General features: G+C 44.7%; 1 protein-coding gene across 1 annotated transcript in view; it reads right to left on the bottom strand.

Moving 5' to 3' along the window:
- Positions 1 to 5,622, bottom strand: part of LOC144141130 (venom metalloproteinase BumaMPs1-like) — an 88,590-nt gene extending 82,968 nt beyond the window's left edge. Inside the window, exon 1 of the mRNA XM_077672660.1 lies at positions 5,383 to 5,622. Within this exon, the coding sequence (XP_077528786.1) occupies positions 5,383 to 5,473 (91 nt within the window). The 5' untranslated portion in view covers positions 5,474 to 5,622. The remainder of the gene's footprint in view (positions 1 to 5,382) is intronic.
- Positions 5,623 to 19,837: the final 14,215 nt, after the last annotated feature.

The following is a 19,837-nucleotide window of genomic DNA, read 5'->3' as shown; positions in this document are numbered from 1 at the left end:
GGGTCCCCCTCTGAAAGGGTCCCCAGCTCGACGGGTCACCATGTAAATAGGTCCCCGTCTTCACGTGTCCCCGTCTTAACGGGATCCTGTTCCGCAATCCTGTATAATAGGACCCATTAACCAAATTTTTTCAATAGAGAATTTTCCAACATTAATCTTCCGCCGACGTTTTCTCACCTCCAAAGTATATGCCAGCTCACTCCTCAATACGTGAGTGCAATTAAAATCATCGTCATCATCACCTGCCTATTGACCCCCACTGCAGGGTAAATGCCTCAACCATTACTCTCCAATTACCCCGGTCCTGTGCTAACTGCGACCAATTTATCCACGCAAACTTCTTCACGTCATCTGCCCAGGGAACTTTCTGACATCCCCTGTTACGTTTGCCTTCTCTAGGGATCCATTCTGTTACACTCAATGATCAAAAGTTATCTTGCCTTCGCATTACACGCCCTTTCCACGTCCATTTCTTCTATTTTTCTACTAATATGTCCTTAACGCGCGTTTGTTCCCTGACCCACTCCGCTCTCTTCTTCTAACTTAACGTTACCCCTATCATCTTCCGTTCCATTGCTCGCTGTGTCGTCCTCAATTTAAGTTGAACCCTCTTAGTGAGTCTCGAAGTTTCTGCCTCGTAGGTGAGTACCGCTAAGATGCAGCTGTCATGCACTTGCTTCTTCACGGAGAATGGTTAGCGGCCATTCATTATGTGAGAGTTCTTGCCGAATGCACTCCACTTCATCATTGTCCTTCTAATTATATATACCTCATGGTTAGGAGCCGGGGTCACAACTTGGCCTAAGTAGATATACTAGCTTGCCACTTCCACTGCCTCGCCACCTGTCTCAAACTGCTGTGCGGTCCCGAGGCTATTGATCATTACTTTAGTTTTCTGCATAATAATTTTGAGGCCCACGGTTCTACTCGGTTTGCCCAGTGCGGAAAGCATGCTTTGCAATTCGTCCCCCTAGTTACTTAGCACGGCAACGTTATCAGCATATCTGAGGTTACTGAGGTATTCTTTATTAACCCTTACTCCCACCTGTTCCCAATCCAAAGTTATCAATACTTCTTATAGACATGCTGTGAATAACATTGGTGAGATTGCGTCTGTTTGTCTGACGCCCTTCCTTATAGCTATTTTACTGCTCTGCTCATGGAGGATGATGGTAGCTGTGGACCTATTACATATCGTATAGTTACACGAGACGACAGCTGTTACCTTCCCCTTTCTAATATTGGGAAAACTTCTTGTAGCAGCGTACTGAAAGCACCTAGATGCTTTTTTTTAATCCACGAACAATTCCCGGTCGAACGTTTTACGACAGAGTGAAGTACACGCACAAACACATCCTGTTTGCAAGGGGCGTCGATGCCCATCGGCCATCAGCTAATATATTAGACTGCATAAAAAGTGTGTTTAAAGTATTTTGAATATTCAAGAGTTGTGTAGTTTTCTAATGCAAAAAAGAATTTTGTTGGCTTGCGCAAATACCTCGCTAAGTACAACAAACTTAGTGCTGGTAATGTACACTAGCGTACAAAATGAACTGCATGTTTTCCCATATTCATATCTTGCAGGGCACCTGGCTTAGTCTCTGCCAGCCGAATATATTTTACTCCTTTTATTACAAATTTTGAATGACAAAAAGCCAAGAATAAAGGGCGTTCTGAACTTTGTTAGCAGCCCAACAGACGAGCAGGCCGGTGAGTTTAGGAAGTATAAAGATGCATGTCCCAATGTCATTACACAGTACTATATTGGAATATCACATCCTACTGTGTGCCGGTTAGACACAGCAGCGCCCACAGACATACTATTTTTTCTTCTTCAACATCTATTTGTTCTCCCGCCATAAAGAGTTCTGGGCGCAAGCCTAGAATATTGTAGCCTTCAGTATACTACGAGACAAAAACTTGTAGAGAAGATATTTTATTTTTAAAAAATTAGCCCTCATTTGTGCCTCAGTATCAAAGTAGGCGTATGTATGCTTTCCGTATTAGACGAGCAAGTAGACTGAAACCATATTGCGAGTAATATCATCGGCACTATCACAACCGCAGCCGAAGAACGACATTGAAAGTTACAGGGCAAACGCTACCATCAACACTGGTCTCGTGATTAGTGCTATTCATCCGAAGAGAACTGGCATGCATCCACTCAAATAAACTGGTCATTTTAATGGCACCGAAGACTAAGCTTGCAGGCGAGCCACCGGAGAGATATCATCGTCACCGTGAAGATCGTAAAGTTTCCTTGACATCTGATGGCAGTTGTACCATATTTTTGGTCCAGTCATCTCTCAGCATCATGTTCCTGCTAACAGGGTAATAAAATTATATTTCAATAGAGGGAGAGTGCAACATAATTGTATTACGGAAGCGGTAAGCTTCGAAGCCTACTAATAACTGGGAAGATAGGTGGATAGAAACGAGACATTCTCCCATTAAGCTAACCTAAAAGGCAAGAAATTTGGGTGTTTTGGTAATAGTTAATAGCCTATCCAAAAGAATTCTTACGCCATGGTCTCAGTGTTACATTCTAAACAAAGCCTCTATTATGATTCAAGCAAAGTCGGTCCTACGCACATCGGGTTTAAAAGGGGCAGGAATACTGAGGGGTACCGGCAAACTGTGAGGAACACAAATTTAAGTTATATTGGCCTTGCACCCCTCACGTTGTCAGAGCATTACGTTTCAAAATGACGTTCTAATGGCCGCTTCGCCATGGCACCAGTATTTGCTTTGCACACAATACTATGGAGCATCATTGGCAACCAGAACGAAGCATATTGGATAGCAAAACATTCATTTCGCTGTTTTTTACTACTCTATATTCTCAGAGATGTGAAACTCATGTTAGGCGCACCACACCGACACTGTCTTTATCCCACGTAGATCTGAGAAAAAATCATCTGCTACAAAAAGGTGGCTCTGTGCAATATTTTTTTACGATTTGTTGCGAATGTTATCAAAGAACATCGGAAAATTCGATGAATGCTGAAGCCAAAGGAAAGTACCTTAATCTTATAGTGCGCTACACAGGTTTCCAAGGGTAGATATTTTACGTGAGCAATCGCTTAAGTACTAGCTAAGGAACATCGTGCAGCAAAAAATTGGCCTCAATCCTCACTGCGAAGGTGGTTGGAAAGCAAAGCTTTAAAAGACACCCACAACAGTTGCCCGTGCGACATCTCATGAAATCACACACGCAGGTCTACAAAGAGTGAAACGTGATATTCTGTCAGTCATTACCTGTGATTCGCGGGGATGGCTTCCAGAACTCGTCAGAGTCAGCCACGGCCGGGCTAGAGCGGCGGACGCACCGCTCTAGCACGGCCGTGAAAACGGAGAGCGGCATTTTTCGAATGGTGATAAAGCAGAATCTAGCTATTCTGATGTGCTAGCTCTGGGTTACACCACCGCGCGCTACAAGCGCAGACACCGAAATAATTCGCCATGTGAGCTTAGTGATTCCCATTTATGCCTACAAGTTTATCAAGCCGTGAGAAGGAAGCGAACAACAGACGCGAAGCTGCACCGAAAGAAGCCCAAAAGAACCGCCGCTAAAGCAAACGACAAAGCCATACCACCAACGCGCCCCCGCCGAACAGGCACCTCCAAGAGGGGAATGCAGTGTAAATTCCCTGCGCCGTGTACAATACATTTAGTGAGTTAAACTTTTGCCCCCCCCCCCGCCCATCCTCGCGGCCACCTCCACCGCGTTGGGAGTTTATTGTCCCGAACGCCGCAAAAGAACCGTTGGCTGGTAGAGGTAGAAAGCTTTGTTTGAAAAAATGGCTCGAAACCGTTCAGTAATAGCCGAGATATCTTTCTTCATAATAGGCTAGCAATAGGCATCGAGCTTTCCTGGCGACTCCAAATCACTGTGGGAACTATGACGTCAACGATCCGGCGCAACACCGCACGCATCCATTAGCTCCACTCGGCACGACGTCACGCTTCTTTTAGCCGCCGGTACGCATGCTCATCCTGTAACTGTCCAGCGGGGCCGGTCGGCGGTGCCCGGCGACCGTGATCCTCACGTGGACCATGCTTGTGTCGGCTTGTCAGTTTGACAATAGGGGATCCCAAACAGATAGAGAGGTCCCAAACCAAACATGCTCGCTGCCCAAACCCAAAACGCGGTTCTGGTGAGGTGAACAGGTTCTTTCGTCGAGCAAAAAGGCTTATATTAGCAACAGTTATTCTTTCACCGTTTTACGAAGGCACGGTGACGACGATCACCAGCACAAGTTTTCACCGCACTATCACCCACTTTCCCGCATTTATAAACTCATTTGCAGTAATATTCAAGTTTTAGCTGCTGCGGTGTACACCGTATTGTGCATAAACCGCACAGTGGGATACTTGTAGACCATTCAGGACGATGCTCTCTGCGGTAGCTCATGTAGCGGCGTTTCCGCTACATAGACTCTCCATGTTTTTCAGCGTAATTATATATATACAAACTCAGCTAAGGTCGTGTAATGAATGGCGACGATCGACATTCATTCCTACTAGGATGCGCCGTTCCGCCGGTGCCAGAGTGCCACTCCTCGGGACAACCATAACATGCACCCGCATTTCCACCAGACAAGGGGACGCTGATTGACTACAGCATTTAGAGGGGCCCACCAAGAGCGCTCCCGTACTAGTAGTTCAGCGCTTCGTGCGCCACAGAGGCTGCGTCAGAGAACTCTGCCGCACGTCATGGTGCCGACGATCGGTGGGTATGAAAGAAAACAAAGAAAGGTTTTTTTGCATGTCCGTGCAGCCCCTCCTTTAGCAGAGGTGTAATATTTGGTCACGTTGTCGTGAAGTGGTAGTCTAGCCATAGCGGGATTGAAACGGAAACTTTCATGACATCATTTAGGGCCCTTTTAAGATTAATTTTGTATAGGCTCTCCATACAATTTGCAGTCACTTTTTCGCTCCGTATTTTATTATCCGTTCTGCTGGCACTCTTCAAAAATGGCTTATGTTCAAAGCTTTATGTATTTGCTAAATAGTAGACATTTCTGATGTGCAAATACCTCGCGTTACACTACTCCCTTTTTATATGACGGGGCTGACCATGTATAGAACAGTTTCTGCGCCATTTTGGATGCACAACGTTTCCACCTGGTCTGGATAAATACTGGAAACTCGCATTGCTGCTTTAGTTTTTTTATGTGCCGCATTTATTGCCACTTCAATTTAATTTGTACAATAAAAACTCTATACTTCCTAAAACGTCTGCCGCCTAAGTTTCAGTGTGCACTTTGCTTATAAGTTGCATGCAATTGAAGTATTTATTAGAAAACTCCTCTGCGTTTGCATGTAGTGTATTGAGAAAGCAAATTGTTACTATGAAAGTGAATAGAACATATCACTCACAACGTTCGCCTCGAAGTATGCCAGATGATAGGGCCGAAAAAATCAATATATTCTTCAACATTCTAACGACTGCACTTGAAGGAAAGAACATAATAGAAGTATTTTTATGATGCACAATTAGCAGGCATCAAGCCATCAGGTTGTGGAGCGATCTTGTTCAAATGGTATAAAGCTCTATTCACTACACGCGCTATTGAAAAGAAATAAATACTTTACATGAGAAGAGCTGTTGTTGTTGCCTTCTGAAAAGGCTTTTGCTATAAAAGACTTGCGGCGATTTCCTGGTTCTTATCTTTTGGATGGATACAAATAAAAGTGTTGACATTTCCGTTACATTTCCTCTGACATTGTGTTTTCTTGCCCCAGTCGGTCGCTGGCAAAATCTTTCATGTCATTGACTTCTTCGCACCAATGACTTACGAAAGCCCTTACCTACGGAGCCTGATGTCAGTTCTATAAACATTTCTTTAGCCGAATAGAGCTTTTCAAATAGCAGTGGCATATACCGTAATCTTCAACACTCCTAAGAGCGTAAACTATAAAGACCACTGCTTCACATATTGCCGAACTTATTTTGCAGGTGGATATCTAAGTGGCTTCTTAATTTAAAAGGTTAAAAAATAAGGTTACAAATTTAAAAATACAAGAAAAGAGCCTCGGTTTCGAGAAACCATGCAAAATGCTCGCTTGCGTCTCTGAGAATTTGAATATATGGCTGTTTTGTACAAGTATTAGTCCTGCTCAAACTGTAATTGTTACTTGTTTTATGGCAAAACATACCGGCAAAAACCACAAAACATAAAAATTTGCACATATGCAGTGAAGTGTGTTCTCTATTACTTTAATTGTTAAAAACACTACCACTACGGAAGTGATTTTTTAAAGACAGTACTCATACGTGGGCTGAGCAACTTCTTTTTATTCTACTAACTGGGCACAATTTGGGCGGAAGGTGCCCTTATTTATCAAGGTCTGTCATATTCTGACTCATATGAAGAGTTCTTTTACTTTTCATGTGCGACGAAGTTTGGTGTAGACACAAGGATTAAACCCTTTGTTCTGCCTGCAACGCCTTATATGTCATATTTGCTCCGCTGGAATAAGAAATTTGACAGTGTTAAAAATCGAGGTCTGGATTTGTTGGTTTCTAAGCAGGCATTTCACCAAAAACACTAGCGGTTGGGTCGCGACAAGGACGTAAAGCTGGTCTTGATCCACTGCGCTTCGCAACTGTAGCTACGTTGGAAGAATAGCAACGATAGCATTCGCCGCTACACCAATACCAACCATTGCAACTGTGATGGCGCAATTTAAGGCGTTGATATCATTAAGGTGTTAGTAAAGAGACCGGAAGGCGTGCAGTTCTGGGATCAGCAGAGCTTCCGCCACCGTTTAAAAGAATTCCCACAGCCGGGAAGATTGAGCGGCAGAGAGGAGCGTAGTCTCTCGCTGCATACTCCCGCTTGCCGTTCAATCATCCCCTGTCGTGTTGCCGCCAGTCGCGCTATTGTTACTGCAATATATATGAAGGCAGCCACAACCCCTCATTGCTAAAGAAAGAAAACACAAAAATGAGATGCGAAAGGCGTCGTGCTGTCTCGATAAAAATAATTGATGGAGACGCTAGGTTTAGCGGCTTACAACGACGACATAGTGAATGGAGAAAAACGTCGGCATTGTAATGTATTCAGGCCGCGCTGCGACAGAAAACGATGCAGTGCACCAAATGCACAGCAACAAAATCGGCGTCGTAACATAAATCGCCATGATCAGAAAGCTTAAATGGGTAAGGTCGAAGGATGGGTCCCACAATCGCAAACTACCCATCTTCACAAGGAATGAACAGCTCAGTTGGACAGTGGGAAATTAGAGGCCATGCGAGCCCAGTATGCACAATACTACCGCTAACAGCGTGATCACGTTTATTACCACAAAAGGATGCAATACCAGCCTTAGAAGTACATTTTAGACAAAGGTAGTCAAAGAGCAATTCCGAAGCTCACTTGATGTCTACGGTAGACTGAAGTTTCGGTCGAACGTCCCAAAATCACAGCGGTATTGCTTCAAAAGGGTAAATAAAGCATTTCAAAGAATAAAAAAGTAAAAAAAACAGGAGAACCACATCATAATACCTACTGCCCTATTATAATTTAAATGTATTCACCCAATTTTCAGCCATCTTAGCTCAAATGTCCCCATTAGATAACAGATAACAAAATTGATTTCATTTCAAATGACAACCCGGGCATTGTGCAGTGCGTGGAGATGATAAGCAAGATTCCAAGCAGCGACCATACGATGGTTAGGGGCAAAATAGGGATAAATCCAAATTAAAAAGCGGCCAATTAGTGAAATTTAGGAAACCCACCATGACGCCAATCAGGATCAGGTCGCAGGCGATATCCCTACCCAGTAAACTAGCAATTTAAGTGATGAAAAAGACGACAGCGTTGACATGCTAAATATCCACCTAACAACGACAATCACAAACTCGGCAGCATCTGTGGGCGAATCACAATGTAGGAATAATAATAGAATGCTAACGCAGAAAACAGAATAAAAAGTAGAAAAATCAATAGAACCACATCAAAAAACCCATTGGCCTATTATAATTTAGGTGTTGTATTCACCCAATTTTTAGGCATCTTAGCTCAAATGTCCCAATTAGAGAACCGAATTGCGAAACGTGAGAACATAAAATTGTAAAATACGATGCATGAAATTGAATTAGCCGAGCTGTCAAAAATTGAATGACAAAAAAAATGAAGGATATTCGTGCGTACAACATGGCAGTGATGGAGAACACCCTGGTAACCAAAGGAAGTCTGGAGGCAACACACAGGAAGCTGGCGTTTGGCGCAGACAGAATATAGGCACTCAGAGACGAACAGAGAAGCACAGCGCGGAATATGAACGAGATAATAAACGTAGCAGAACGATTGTACACAAGGCTTTTACGCCTGCGACATTTCACAACGGAAATCTACTGCACCCACAAGCTTATCTTGTAATGTCCCGCTAGTTAATAAAGCGCCAGTAGGAAAGGCGCTAGAGGTTGCGAAAAGAGAAAAAACGGAGGTCCAGCATGGAATAACCGTAGACCTTCATAAAGAAGGTAGAGATATTCTACTTGGAAAGCTTGCTAAGCTAGTTTTAGAATTGTTATGGCTTTAAAATTACCCGTGACTGGAAAAAACGCTAACGTATTAGTGATTGACAAGAACGGAGATAACAAAGATTTTTATAATTACGGACGCATCAGTGTACTATCAGTTGTTTAGAACCTGTTTATCAAGGAACTAGTTACGGCATAAGCAACAACGCAGATTTGTAAACCCAGGGAACAGGCTGGGTTTAGAAAAGGATAGTCTACAATGTATCAAGCCCAGGTCATCAATCAAGCTAATTTAAATATTGTTCAGAGTGTAATAAACCCATTTGCAAGACATTTACGCACTATTAACAAACGTTTGATTCGCAGGTCAATTACAAGGCCCTGAACTATTCCTGGCACGCACGGGGCACGTTGTGTATATAATGTGACGGTATTGGCGACACCGTGGGCCCTGTGTTCCTAAACTTAAGCTGTAACCTACCGTGTTGACGTGTCAAGAGGTGAAAGGTAAGAAACCATGAACGTTGGCATTCGGAGCCGTTGTCAAGATTCGGTGGATGGGCGCCCTGTCCGTTAACCAGACATCGAGCTCTGCGACCTCTCTGACGATCAAGATAAGGTTAGATGAGAAAGAACCCCCGTCTCTTGCTCTTTTGTCATACTTTATGGTTTTTTTAAACTTTCCATACCGAATGATTGGCTGGCTGAAAAGGGACGCACCGAAGGTTTGTTTCCACGCCTTCCGACCAGGATGTTCTCAAATTCTGAAAACTACGCCCTCTTCTTGGTTATCCAGTCTCTTCAAGAAGCCAAGCCTGTTGCATCAGTGTCCGGGTTCTTGATCTCGAAGTTTGTACAAAGTAATATCGGTGAATCCGGCAAAACGAATGAACAAAAATTGGTCAGCTCTTGCTCGAGGTAAACGGTCAGCAACAGGCCACAAAACGTCTCACTCAATCCTGCGTGTTGGAGCTGGAGATGAAGGTAACACCCCACCGAAGCTTCAGATGCTCTGAGGGTGTGATCTCAAAGCCAGATCTAGGCGAATAGACAGAGGCCGATCTTGAATGCCTGAAAAGTCTTGGTATGAATGCCGTCAGGCGCATCACCATAAGAAGACACGTTAAGTTAGAACCCCCTAGACACATCATCCTGACGTTTGACCACTCTGTTTCTCTGGACAACATCTATGCCGGCTTCATCCGGAACGCCGTCCCAGAGTACAACAAAAATTTGCGGCGCTGTTTCGAGTGCCAGCGATACAGGCGTTGTAATAAACGTTTCGGGCCAGCCCACCTGTGCCAAGTATGCCCAACATCACCACCCAACAGGTAATTATAGCTCACAACAACTACTCTACATAAAGGGCAGAGCCCGCGCACGGCCTACTCCGGCGCTTCTGAAAGGTCCGCTGCGACCCAGGTTACCGAGACTGACCTGGTCCTGCTCCCAAAACCCCCACAGGCAAAGAACCCCCGACACGTTTCCAAGACCATGGGGCCCGGCCCGCTGGGCACCCCCATGACTGCGCATGACGATATCGACGTCGAGTCGTTTTTGCTTGCATCGCAGAGAAATGAACCGGCTGCGACGTCAATGTCAATAGAGAAGGTTAAAATACCCCCTGGAAGAGTTGAAGCACCGAAAGACGATTCATAAACATGCGCATATTGTAGTTGCTCAACGCCTAAATGATGGGAAGAGAAAATATCCTAAATATCTTGGTGATGATTGCTAGTCTTTTTATCCCAATAGGCTAAAAGTTATGTGTCCCCAAGAAACACATGTAAACTCCGCACACCGATTTTATGAATAATTGCATGATTCTTATGAAGGACAGAAACGGTGGTAGGAAATCCTGCAATGGTGTGGTAATCATTTGCCCGGAAATATATGGCGAGTCACACTAAAGAACTATGCAGTATCTTTGAGGCTGCTGTCATTCTTACAATAATATTTAATAGGGTAATTACTAAAAATACTTCCTTTACATCCGTCCTGATTTCCAGCTATCTAGTTCCGACTTCGAGGCGCTGTTAGATCAGCGTCCAGTACTCTTTATCTTCATGGGCAGCTTCAATGCACATAGTTCTTTTTGGGGGCTCTTCCCGCATGGATACCAGAGGTTGGCTGATAGAGAAGTTTCTAACATTCATGGGAGCATGCCTTTTCAGCAAAGCAATACTGCAAGTTGGGCTTGTTGGTGCATGATCGAAAACTTCAAAGCACATGCAAAAAACGGGGTGCATGCCGTATGCATGCCGTACCTACAGATGCATGCCGTATCTACAGATATATGAATGATTTTTTGTTTTTGTGCGCGCGGAAAAACCAAAGTTTTAATTACACGACATCTTGAACGTGTTTGACAAATGTGGGATGTGCCTAACCTTCACATTTGAGTAAGCAGTTGAAGGCTGCATACAGTTTTTGAACTTGAAACTTGACGTCTCAATTTAGCACCCGTGTTGGCGTTATCACCCCTGTTCGGAGATATCTTTGCTGAATTACTCATCTAGCCATTCAAAGATAGTAAAAAGAACAACAGCCATGTCATGTCTTGTATCGTCTGTTAAGAAGTCATGTGAGCATTTAGCGGGAGAGAGTTTTACGAAGCAGATAATCCGCTTTAAGGCGCCTGGATTCCCTCCGTCTGTACTTTAGGCAGTGCTTGGTGGCCTTGTGTGCCAGATCAAGTGCAAATTTTGAAAGGAGGAGAAGAACCGGCGTGACATAAAATGTGCTGTAGTCCCGTACGTCCATAAAATGACGCACGGTTTGAAGAACGTGGGGTCCCCGATACGGCGTGAGGTTGTTGTTCTCGGCAAAAACAAACGTGGGCAGCCTCTGCCGCATTGTTAATAACAAGGATCGTCCTAGGAAAAAGAGGAACGAGTGTGGTCTCACCCATTCGCAGTCTTTTGTTCATTCTGCGATAGGCGTCGTTTGCAGAATCCCGTTATCATGCAAGTCTGTGTATGTGGGCCAGATAGGTATCTCTGTAAACGTTCGTCTGAAACAGCATGCGTCCACTATGACAAATTCAACAGGCACCTATCTTCCTATCTTCCTGCTCATTTGAAAAGTATGGGTGTCACCTTTTGGTGGGTGAAACAGAGGTGCTCTACAGGCATAATGATCAGATTCTCAGGGAACTGGTTGAGGCCTACTTTATCAAGGGACATAGTAACAAGTGTGTAAGCAACTCATCCATTACACTTCACGGGAAGGAGCACGCGCTAATCGGCATCATGTCTGTATAATCTATGACTTGTGTTCATGTATAAATTTTGTGCTTTTTTCAATAAACCGGTAGTGGCGAGTAAGCGCTTGCGTGTGTTGCTCCTCTTTGTCCTCGTTTTTTTGTGCGCTTTGAAATTTTCGGTTTTGAACAAAAAACAGTCTACATACCATACCTGTGACGCAACACATATTCATATCTTGACTTCGCTATTAGTTCCGCAGTCCTCTTTTCTTGTCTTGAGTGGGTGGGTGCACGGAGAAATGTGGTAATGACGACTTCCCCACTTCAGTAACTATATAGGTAAACGCCCAAGCAGTTTTTCTTCCTCTAACATGTTGACTGAAGAAAGAGGGAACTGTAATACATTTACACAAGCATCTAAACTACGTTACACATCCATAAGACACCTACATGTTGAAGAGGCAACCCAACGCCTGCCACCGCACATCCTGGACGCCACCAAAAAGACTATTTCCCATGCTTCTGGTGCCCCGCGCAACGAGGACTGTAGGCGGGCGGGAGTGGCGCAGAAGAAAGCCGGGGGTATTCTCTGTCTGCACCCCACGTCGGATAATCTTGCTTTGTTCAAAAGCGCAAAGGCCCTTGAAAAACGTGTAAGCTGTGAGGCAAAACGATAAAGTTGGCGCTGCTTCATAACATTAACAAACTTATACACAGATACACGCAAAGAATGAACCGAATTCGTAAACTTAGAGGAAAATATATGCGCAGCCTGCCTCTGGTCAGCCCGAAATTTTACACACTAAAAATCAGGCCAGCACACTTGAAAAACACTTCGAACACGTGTCCAGCTCTGTACACTTCACAAACGCTTTCCTACAACATAAAACTGCTTCTGAAAAGGAGTCCCTGTGCGACAACAACACATCGCAGACTTCTTACAACTCCCTGTTTTCACTACAAAAACTGATGGCTGCTCAGGGCGCATCTAAGCCTTGACCTCCAGGCGCAGACACCTCAACGGTAACGGTCGAAATAGTGTGGCATCATGGTGGTGACGGGCACAGTCTGTGTTGATTTTGCCCAACCGGCAAAACCGCTTTCCCAGACTGACTAGTGAGAGTATCTGTTAATGTTTAAATAGAAACTCCGGCTGGCCAGTAAGCGGGAGTGTTGTGGTTGGTTGGGTAAAATTAACCCACAGTGTTTTCTTCTATATGCGGAACGACACCAGCGGGGTTGCCGCACTGGATGCGAGCAGTCTGCCTTGATTTTTGCCCAGCCGATGAAATCAATTCCACTTAGGAGCTAGCCGGAATCACTATAATTATTCAACATTGACTCTGGCTACTCCTTTGGCGAAAGAGGTTCGGCCTGTTGGGTAAAAATCAAGGCAGACTGCTCCCAACGCCGCCATAATGCAACACTATTTAGACCTTTGCTCGCATTAATATACAACATAATACAACAATTACACGCAGACACAGTTGAAACACTTCTACATTTTTGCAACAACATATGGCCTTCGGGACACCTTCCTAAGCCTTCGACGGCGGCCACAGAAGCGTCTTTCCTGAAGGATGGAAAAGATCCATCGTCCATCTCGGGTTGTCGTCCCATCGACCTAACAAGCTACCTTTGCAAGTTCTTCGAGAAGATGGTTAACTGGAGACGTGTACTTTTGGAGTACAATTGCCTTTTGTAAGAGCTGCCAGGCATGCTTTAGGGCGCAGCGATCCGCAGAAGACCAACTCGTCGCACTTTAGTCAGGCGGATGTCACTTTTTTTAGCTGCGGTTCTATTATTGCGCTCCCAGAGGTAGTGGGCCTGGTGGAATCCTCCTCTCTCATTTTTTTCTTTCTGCTTCTCCTGTCCGCGACTCGCGGCGTCCATGCAGGAAAACGGTCACTGCCGCACGGCAAGGCGGCGAGTCCGACGCGCATGCAATGCAAGGGGAGATTTCTCGTGTGTGCTCTCTCGAACGTTATGGGGCTGCAAAAGGGACGCCAAGAACACCTGGATGAATCGCAACACAAAGTCTCAGTCCGGGTAGCGAAAGGTGAGAACCTCGTTGAGAGGCTGAGAAGCTTAGAAGGTGAGAAGCTGAGCTGAAGGATAGGAGTTATGTCGTGCGTGTGCTGTGCTTGTTGACAGACAACCTTGGCTGTGTTGTACTGCGCATGAAAGTTTCTCCTCTCATGTCGCGTTCGCGCTCGTAGCGCAAATAAAGCGATGTTCGAGCTGGCATCGTTACTGCCCCAGCGGCGTACGCCGGGCCGAATAGCTGCTCTTGCTGTGCGCTTTCGCAGCGGAGCTGGCCCAATGGCAGTAGCGGAGCGGCGGTTGTCGTGTGGGGATGAGGGGAAGGAGGTGAGTGGCAGAATCCAGCCGGCATGAGAGGGCGAGAGCATCACGTTTGTCTCACACAAGCTTCGCACCCTCGCATTGTTGCCATGGCAATTATAACGCCTCGAAGGCTAACAAAGCAGCGGCGTTGCTATGGCAATAATAACACAATTATATTTCCCTAGACTCACCAGTGGAGATGATTGCGTTATTACCGGAATTAGCCCGGACGCTGGGTTGAAGCCTAAAAGACCGCCTTCTGCTTGAATCGTACATCAAGGATAGTTTCGTGCATAAACAGATATGTTTACCAGTTTTTTCGACCTCGAGAAGGCCTGACACCGCTTAGGGTTAAAGGATCCTAAAGTCATTCGGTGCTTCATACAACATGTAAATGCCTTTGCTAGTTAGTTGTCGGAGATCACAATTTCCGCGTGAGATTTCGTTGTGCACACTCAAAGATTCACCTACAACCGAACGGCGTGGCACAAGGCGGCCTTTTTAGGCTGCAGACTGTTCATACTAAAGATGAGTTCTCTTGAAAAAGCAGTCACCTACAATTTCTTATTATATGTATGTAGACGACTTACAGATATCCTTTCAATAATGTACCATGTCTATCTGTTAACACCAAATTCAGATTGGCGACAATAAACTTGCTGGCTAGGTTTATAAGTTCGGCCTTAAACTCAATCTGGAAAAAAATTACTTGGGCTGTGTTCTCCAGAAGGCGCGGAAAACAAACCCTGACATTACTCTCAATGGCATATCAACCCTGTAAAAAGAAGCACAGGTTTTAGGTATTGTGCTATGCAACAAACCGACATTTATTACGCAAATAAAAATGCGTGAGGATAATTTCTAAAAACAAACAATATTCTCCAGGTTCTTCCTCGTCAATCCTATGATGCAGATAAATACCTCCTGCTGCGTCTTTATACGGCCTGCGTACGATCTCGTTTGGACAATGACAATGTCGTGTACAAGTCAACGAGAAAACAGCATCCAGAATGTTCGACCCAGCGCTACACTTTGCGCTTCGTCTGCTTCACGTGCATTCCGCACTACCCTATTACAAACTCTGTATGTTGAGCATAACAAGTGGTTCCTTGAAGAACAAGGAAAGTACACAGATTTGATCTATGCTTTAAAAAATTATCTATGAGGTACCATCCTTTTAAACCTGTCCCTAATGACACTTCTACATCCCAAATGTTTGAAGATCGCCCGACCGTTGTTGTGCACTTCTAACTTAGAGTAAGACAGTGAGCTTCGGATCTCACCGTTTTGTTTTTAGACGTGCACACTTCAGCTTTTTCGGGCTCTTTACCTCCTGGGCACGTTCGTGCAGTATCTTCTGCTCTGCCTTTTAAGAAACTTCATAAAAACAGGCTACCACGAACTGCAACATTGCAGCACTATCTGCCTCTGGTGTATAAATACCGACGCGCAGAATTTTGCAGTGACGCTACTCAAACCTCCACTATGTGGTCTTGTGCTGTTCATTGTCTGAACTTTAATGCGTACAGAACCATGACCGTACACACCACCATTTTCTCACCAGAAGCATATACAATTTCACTCGTTGGACGAGACAATCCTAAATGCCAGATTCCCAAGTCCATCATCTATACAGATTCATTCGGTGTTGCTTCTCTACTGTCTTCGCTAAAACCCAGCACATACCACGCAGTACATCTGGTTCTTCACACCATCATGATTATGTATGCAGAAAACATGAACTGGTGCCGTGGTGATTCTCGGGATACTCTGAGATCGCTAGAAGCGATGTGGAAGATGAGATGGCCACATGCTGCGGCACTCAAAAACACCGTTGACACTACAACAGTGCGCTACACTGACCTCAAACCACACAATCGGCAAGAATTGTTTCAAGCATGTCATACACACTGGTGTGAAAAGACAGACAGCAAATTGCCCTTAAAAACTGCACTTGGGGCTTTGCAACCATTGACACACCCGACACTTACACAGAAGTCGCCTTGGCTAGGCTTCGTATTCGTATCTGCTCAAGGGATCTTCAAGACCACTTTGTAACAGGTGTGGAGAGGCCTTACCGTCGCTCACATCCTAATTACATGCAAGGCTCTTGACACAACTTTTACAACCATTTTCTTGTACTATACAGGTAACACATCCTGCTACATCCTTCTTTTTTGTCTGGTGATGCCGGTATATTTCTAATGGGGTTTCGAACTACTGTTTTGGGATTAAATTTTTACAGTTGATATCATACAACACATAATCAGAAAATAGACCTTTAAACCAGCGATCTTCTTTGTTTTATTTTTAGTTATTCTTCCCTACTGGCTTTAACACTCAACTTTTCATGTGTGTTTTTAAACAATCTTTTTTGGCGCTCTTTGAGCTAGTTGGCCTTGGCGTATAAACATCCAACCATCATCCTCATACACTATTCGTGACCCAAAATATGCGCAGCAAAAAATCTAGTTGGTGTGATATGACGTTAAGATGCCAGTTCCTACATGACATGCGTAAGGCCAGCCTCTAAGCCATTTCATTAGCTCATGAGGAAAACCTGGCAGGCAGATGTAGACAAATTTATAACATATAACCTATAAAATGGTGTCGGGGTGTGTTGACATGTTAGTAGTGTGGGTGCTCGGTCTCTGCGTACTTACGGAAGGTATGAGTTTCAACGTACTTCCCTTGCCCTTCATAAAAAAAACAATATGACACACCAAAGTTCACCAACCTTGCTTCACCTACGGGCCCTTTCTTTTCAAAGCGATAGCTTCATAACGACTGTTGCAAACCCAGAAAACAAATCGTGCTGCAAATCTGAACGTCAATCTTTAAGCAAATGAACCTTGCATCCAGCTAGCACCAGCGGCTGTTGTGGAATGTAAGCGAACAGCTGTTCAAGGTTAGTCCTTCATGACGCCCACCGTCGAAGGTGGTGGTTGCAACGACGTTCACTGCGGGTTTGCGCCCACAGTGCTGACGGTGCTGGTAAGCGTCTATATGTTGTCTCCGGTGCAATTGTAGGTGTGGCAGTTGCTCGTAAGAAAGTGGAGCTTATGACGAAACAGTTGATTCGGCCTTGCATAATTCCAGACAAGCACACGTGTAAATTTCTGCAAACCAATACCTCGTCATCTATAAAAGCGCGACGAAACTGTACTATAGCTCGACAAACTGGTTTAACAACTCTCTACCCTAGCACTTGTTTTTGGGTGGCTTCTGATTTTACGAAAAACAGTATTGTACAATCGTGTGGAGTGTTTTGTAGTCATATTGTCGTTTTTTTATTTTCGCTGAATTACTTGACTTTAAGCCTGCGCTCGATCTACGACGTCCACTGTGTGAAGTTCCAACCAGTATTATCCAGAGGCAGCTTGGTGTGTTTGTAGTTGCAACAACCTCTGCACATTCGCTGGACACTGCCATTTTCACACATGCTGCGCGACAAGAGTTCGACTTCATCAGTCCACTTCTAAATTTACCCCATCTTAGGCCTGTCCTGGCGAGCGACCCGCTTACAATCGTGGCGTTGTTGCCTCCGTATTTTTTTTCGCTCCTGCATCCCAGACTATACGCGTCTGCTTAGTCTGCAATAAATTTCAGCGTATTTTATTCTTTTTTGGTAAAGTTTTACGATTTTGTATCATCAATAAATAGTTTGCGATGGGAGTTTCAAATTTCTAGAGCCATGATCAAAGTAGGCGTAAAATTGCTCTTACTGGTTTGTAATTCGGGGCTGCCTCAAAGCTACACAAGCGTTTTGAGTTTTTTCACTTGAATTTCTTAAAGAGAATTTCACCTGGCTGCGATCATATAAATGAAAAGAAACAAAATTGTTGGAGCACCAACTGTACCTACGAATATTGTCGAATAAAACGTCTTCCTTTGTTCCCAGAGGATGGGCTGACGATTTTCTTTTAGCTTTGGCAGCATAATGGTGTGTTACTCATTTTTATGATTTTTAATAGTCACTATTGCAGAGTGAAATGGTTGCGCAGTTAAGCAATTCAAAACATTAGGAGCAATTCAAGCATACCTTCAATCCAATATTTGGGCATGCTAATTGTGTTATACGTGCAAAAAAATGCGCGTTATTTAGTGTCCTTCTTTGTGTGTTCTTGAAATTCCCTGCATCTTTCTGTGAGGCAACGTCTGGAAATAGCCTAGTGAAAGCTGGACAAGATGGCTCAAAAAGAAGGTTGTTGCTCACGTCTGTTTCTTGACATTCCGTGCGTCAATTTGATGCTACTTTTGGAAAGTGACAGCTCGAACAAAAGGTTTTCAAAGAAGACTGAAAATAGATAGTACAAGGACACCCTCCGCCCGTTCATCTTTCACTCTAGACGTGCATATATCAGGCGTTTTTTTCGAAGTGAGCTAGGTCCACAAACCGAAACTAAGTGAAATAAAAGTGCACTGACAAAAACTCGGCAACGTTCTCCTAAAAAAGAGGTGGCAAGAAAATAGGCGAGATAAGGCCCTGCAAACATGTACGCAAATCCTAGTTCGTATCTAAAATGGGCCAGATCCGGTTATGGCACGAATCAAAACGAGGCAAATTCATTTTATCAAACGACTGCATCGAAGGACTGCATCGAGGGCATAGGCCGGCGTACAAACTCGGGAGTACACCTATTTGCACTCATTTATATTCAAACGCACGAGTAAGTACGATAATGAGTGAGTGCAGACCCAAAATAAAAATCGAGTAGGATGAGGAGTGAGTACAGACGTAAGTACAGTAATCGGGAGTACAGAAGCTCAGTATGAGTACTCATGAGCACCGAAGTCATGATTATGAATATTCACGAGTACAGTACTCATGCGTACAATACTCAAGAGTACTGTATTAGCTAATGCTTGCACTCGTGAATGCAGTATTTCTGACACGTCTTATCACGAACTTTTATCTGGACGCGCGTGTGCGAGTCGCATACAATTAGCCGTGGCGCTGTGCCGTAAACTCTCAAGGCTGCTCAAATGAGCCAACGAACTGCGCCTCAACTACTCTTCCCGTACAGCGTGTTGTTGGGCTAGTTGGTATTGCAATTTTTAGGGTACAAAAACTGCGCGTGAGAGGCAAGACAATAAGAAAGACAATCACACCGCTATGTTTGGCAGTGTTAACGTTTCTTAGTGGTCACTCGCTAGAGTGTGGCACGGTGCAAAGGGAAAAAACCGGGGCTGACGGTGCGGCGGGCAACGTGGCCTTCGATGTTCTTCTCAGAAGGCATGTGTTCATTGCGGCCATTATTATTGTTTAAAATACGTGGCCTAATAAAGCGTGGCTGCTTCGTTGCGCTTACTTTGTTGACGTTGTTTTAGGGCAGACGCGGTGGGGCGGTGCTCACAATGCATGCATTACGCGCGCTGAAGTGGCTCTTTATCGGTCTTAAGCAGTATTCGTAGACGAACATCGCGCTTTTTAGTCATTTGTTGAGCCGAACCGCTATATTAAACAGTGTCGTATAATTAACGTCATTCGCGTCAAATCGAGTGCACCCCGCACGGGGCACCCTGAGTAATCTTGGTGACGGTACTGGCGATACCGCGGACCCCGAGCACCCCAACATAAGCTGTGACCTACCGTGGTGATGTGTTTTTAAGGTGAAGGGTAGAAACCTCAAACGGTGGCCGTCGGAGCCCAGGTCAAGCTCCGGTGGATGGGCTCCCTGTCTGTCTACCAGGCAGGGAGCTCCGGGACCTCTTTGACTACCAGGGTAAGGTCAAAGAAGAAAGTACCCCCATCTCCCTGCTTTTTTCTATGCCGTATGGAAAAATCA

The sequence above is a fragment of the Haemaphysalis longicornis genome, unplaced genomic scaffold, assembly GCF_048455015.1.
Source record: "Haemaphysalis longicornis isolate Haplotype H1 unplaced genomic scaffold, Haemaphysalis longicornis Haplotype H1 scaffold_6, whole genome shotgun sequence".
In the NCBI taxonomy this organism is placed as follows: Eukaryota; Metazoa; Arthropoda; class Arachnida; order Ixodida; family Ixodidae; genus Haemaphysalis; species Haemaphysalis longicornis.
The sequence above is the reverse complement of the archived record's forward strand: the minus strand, read 5'-3'. Positions and strand labels throughout refer to the sequence as shown.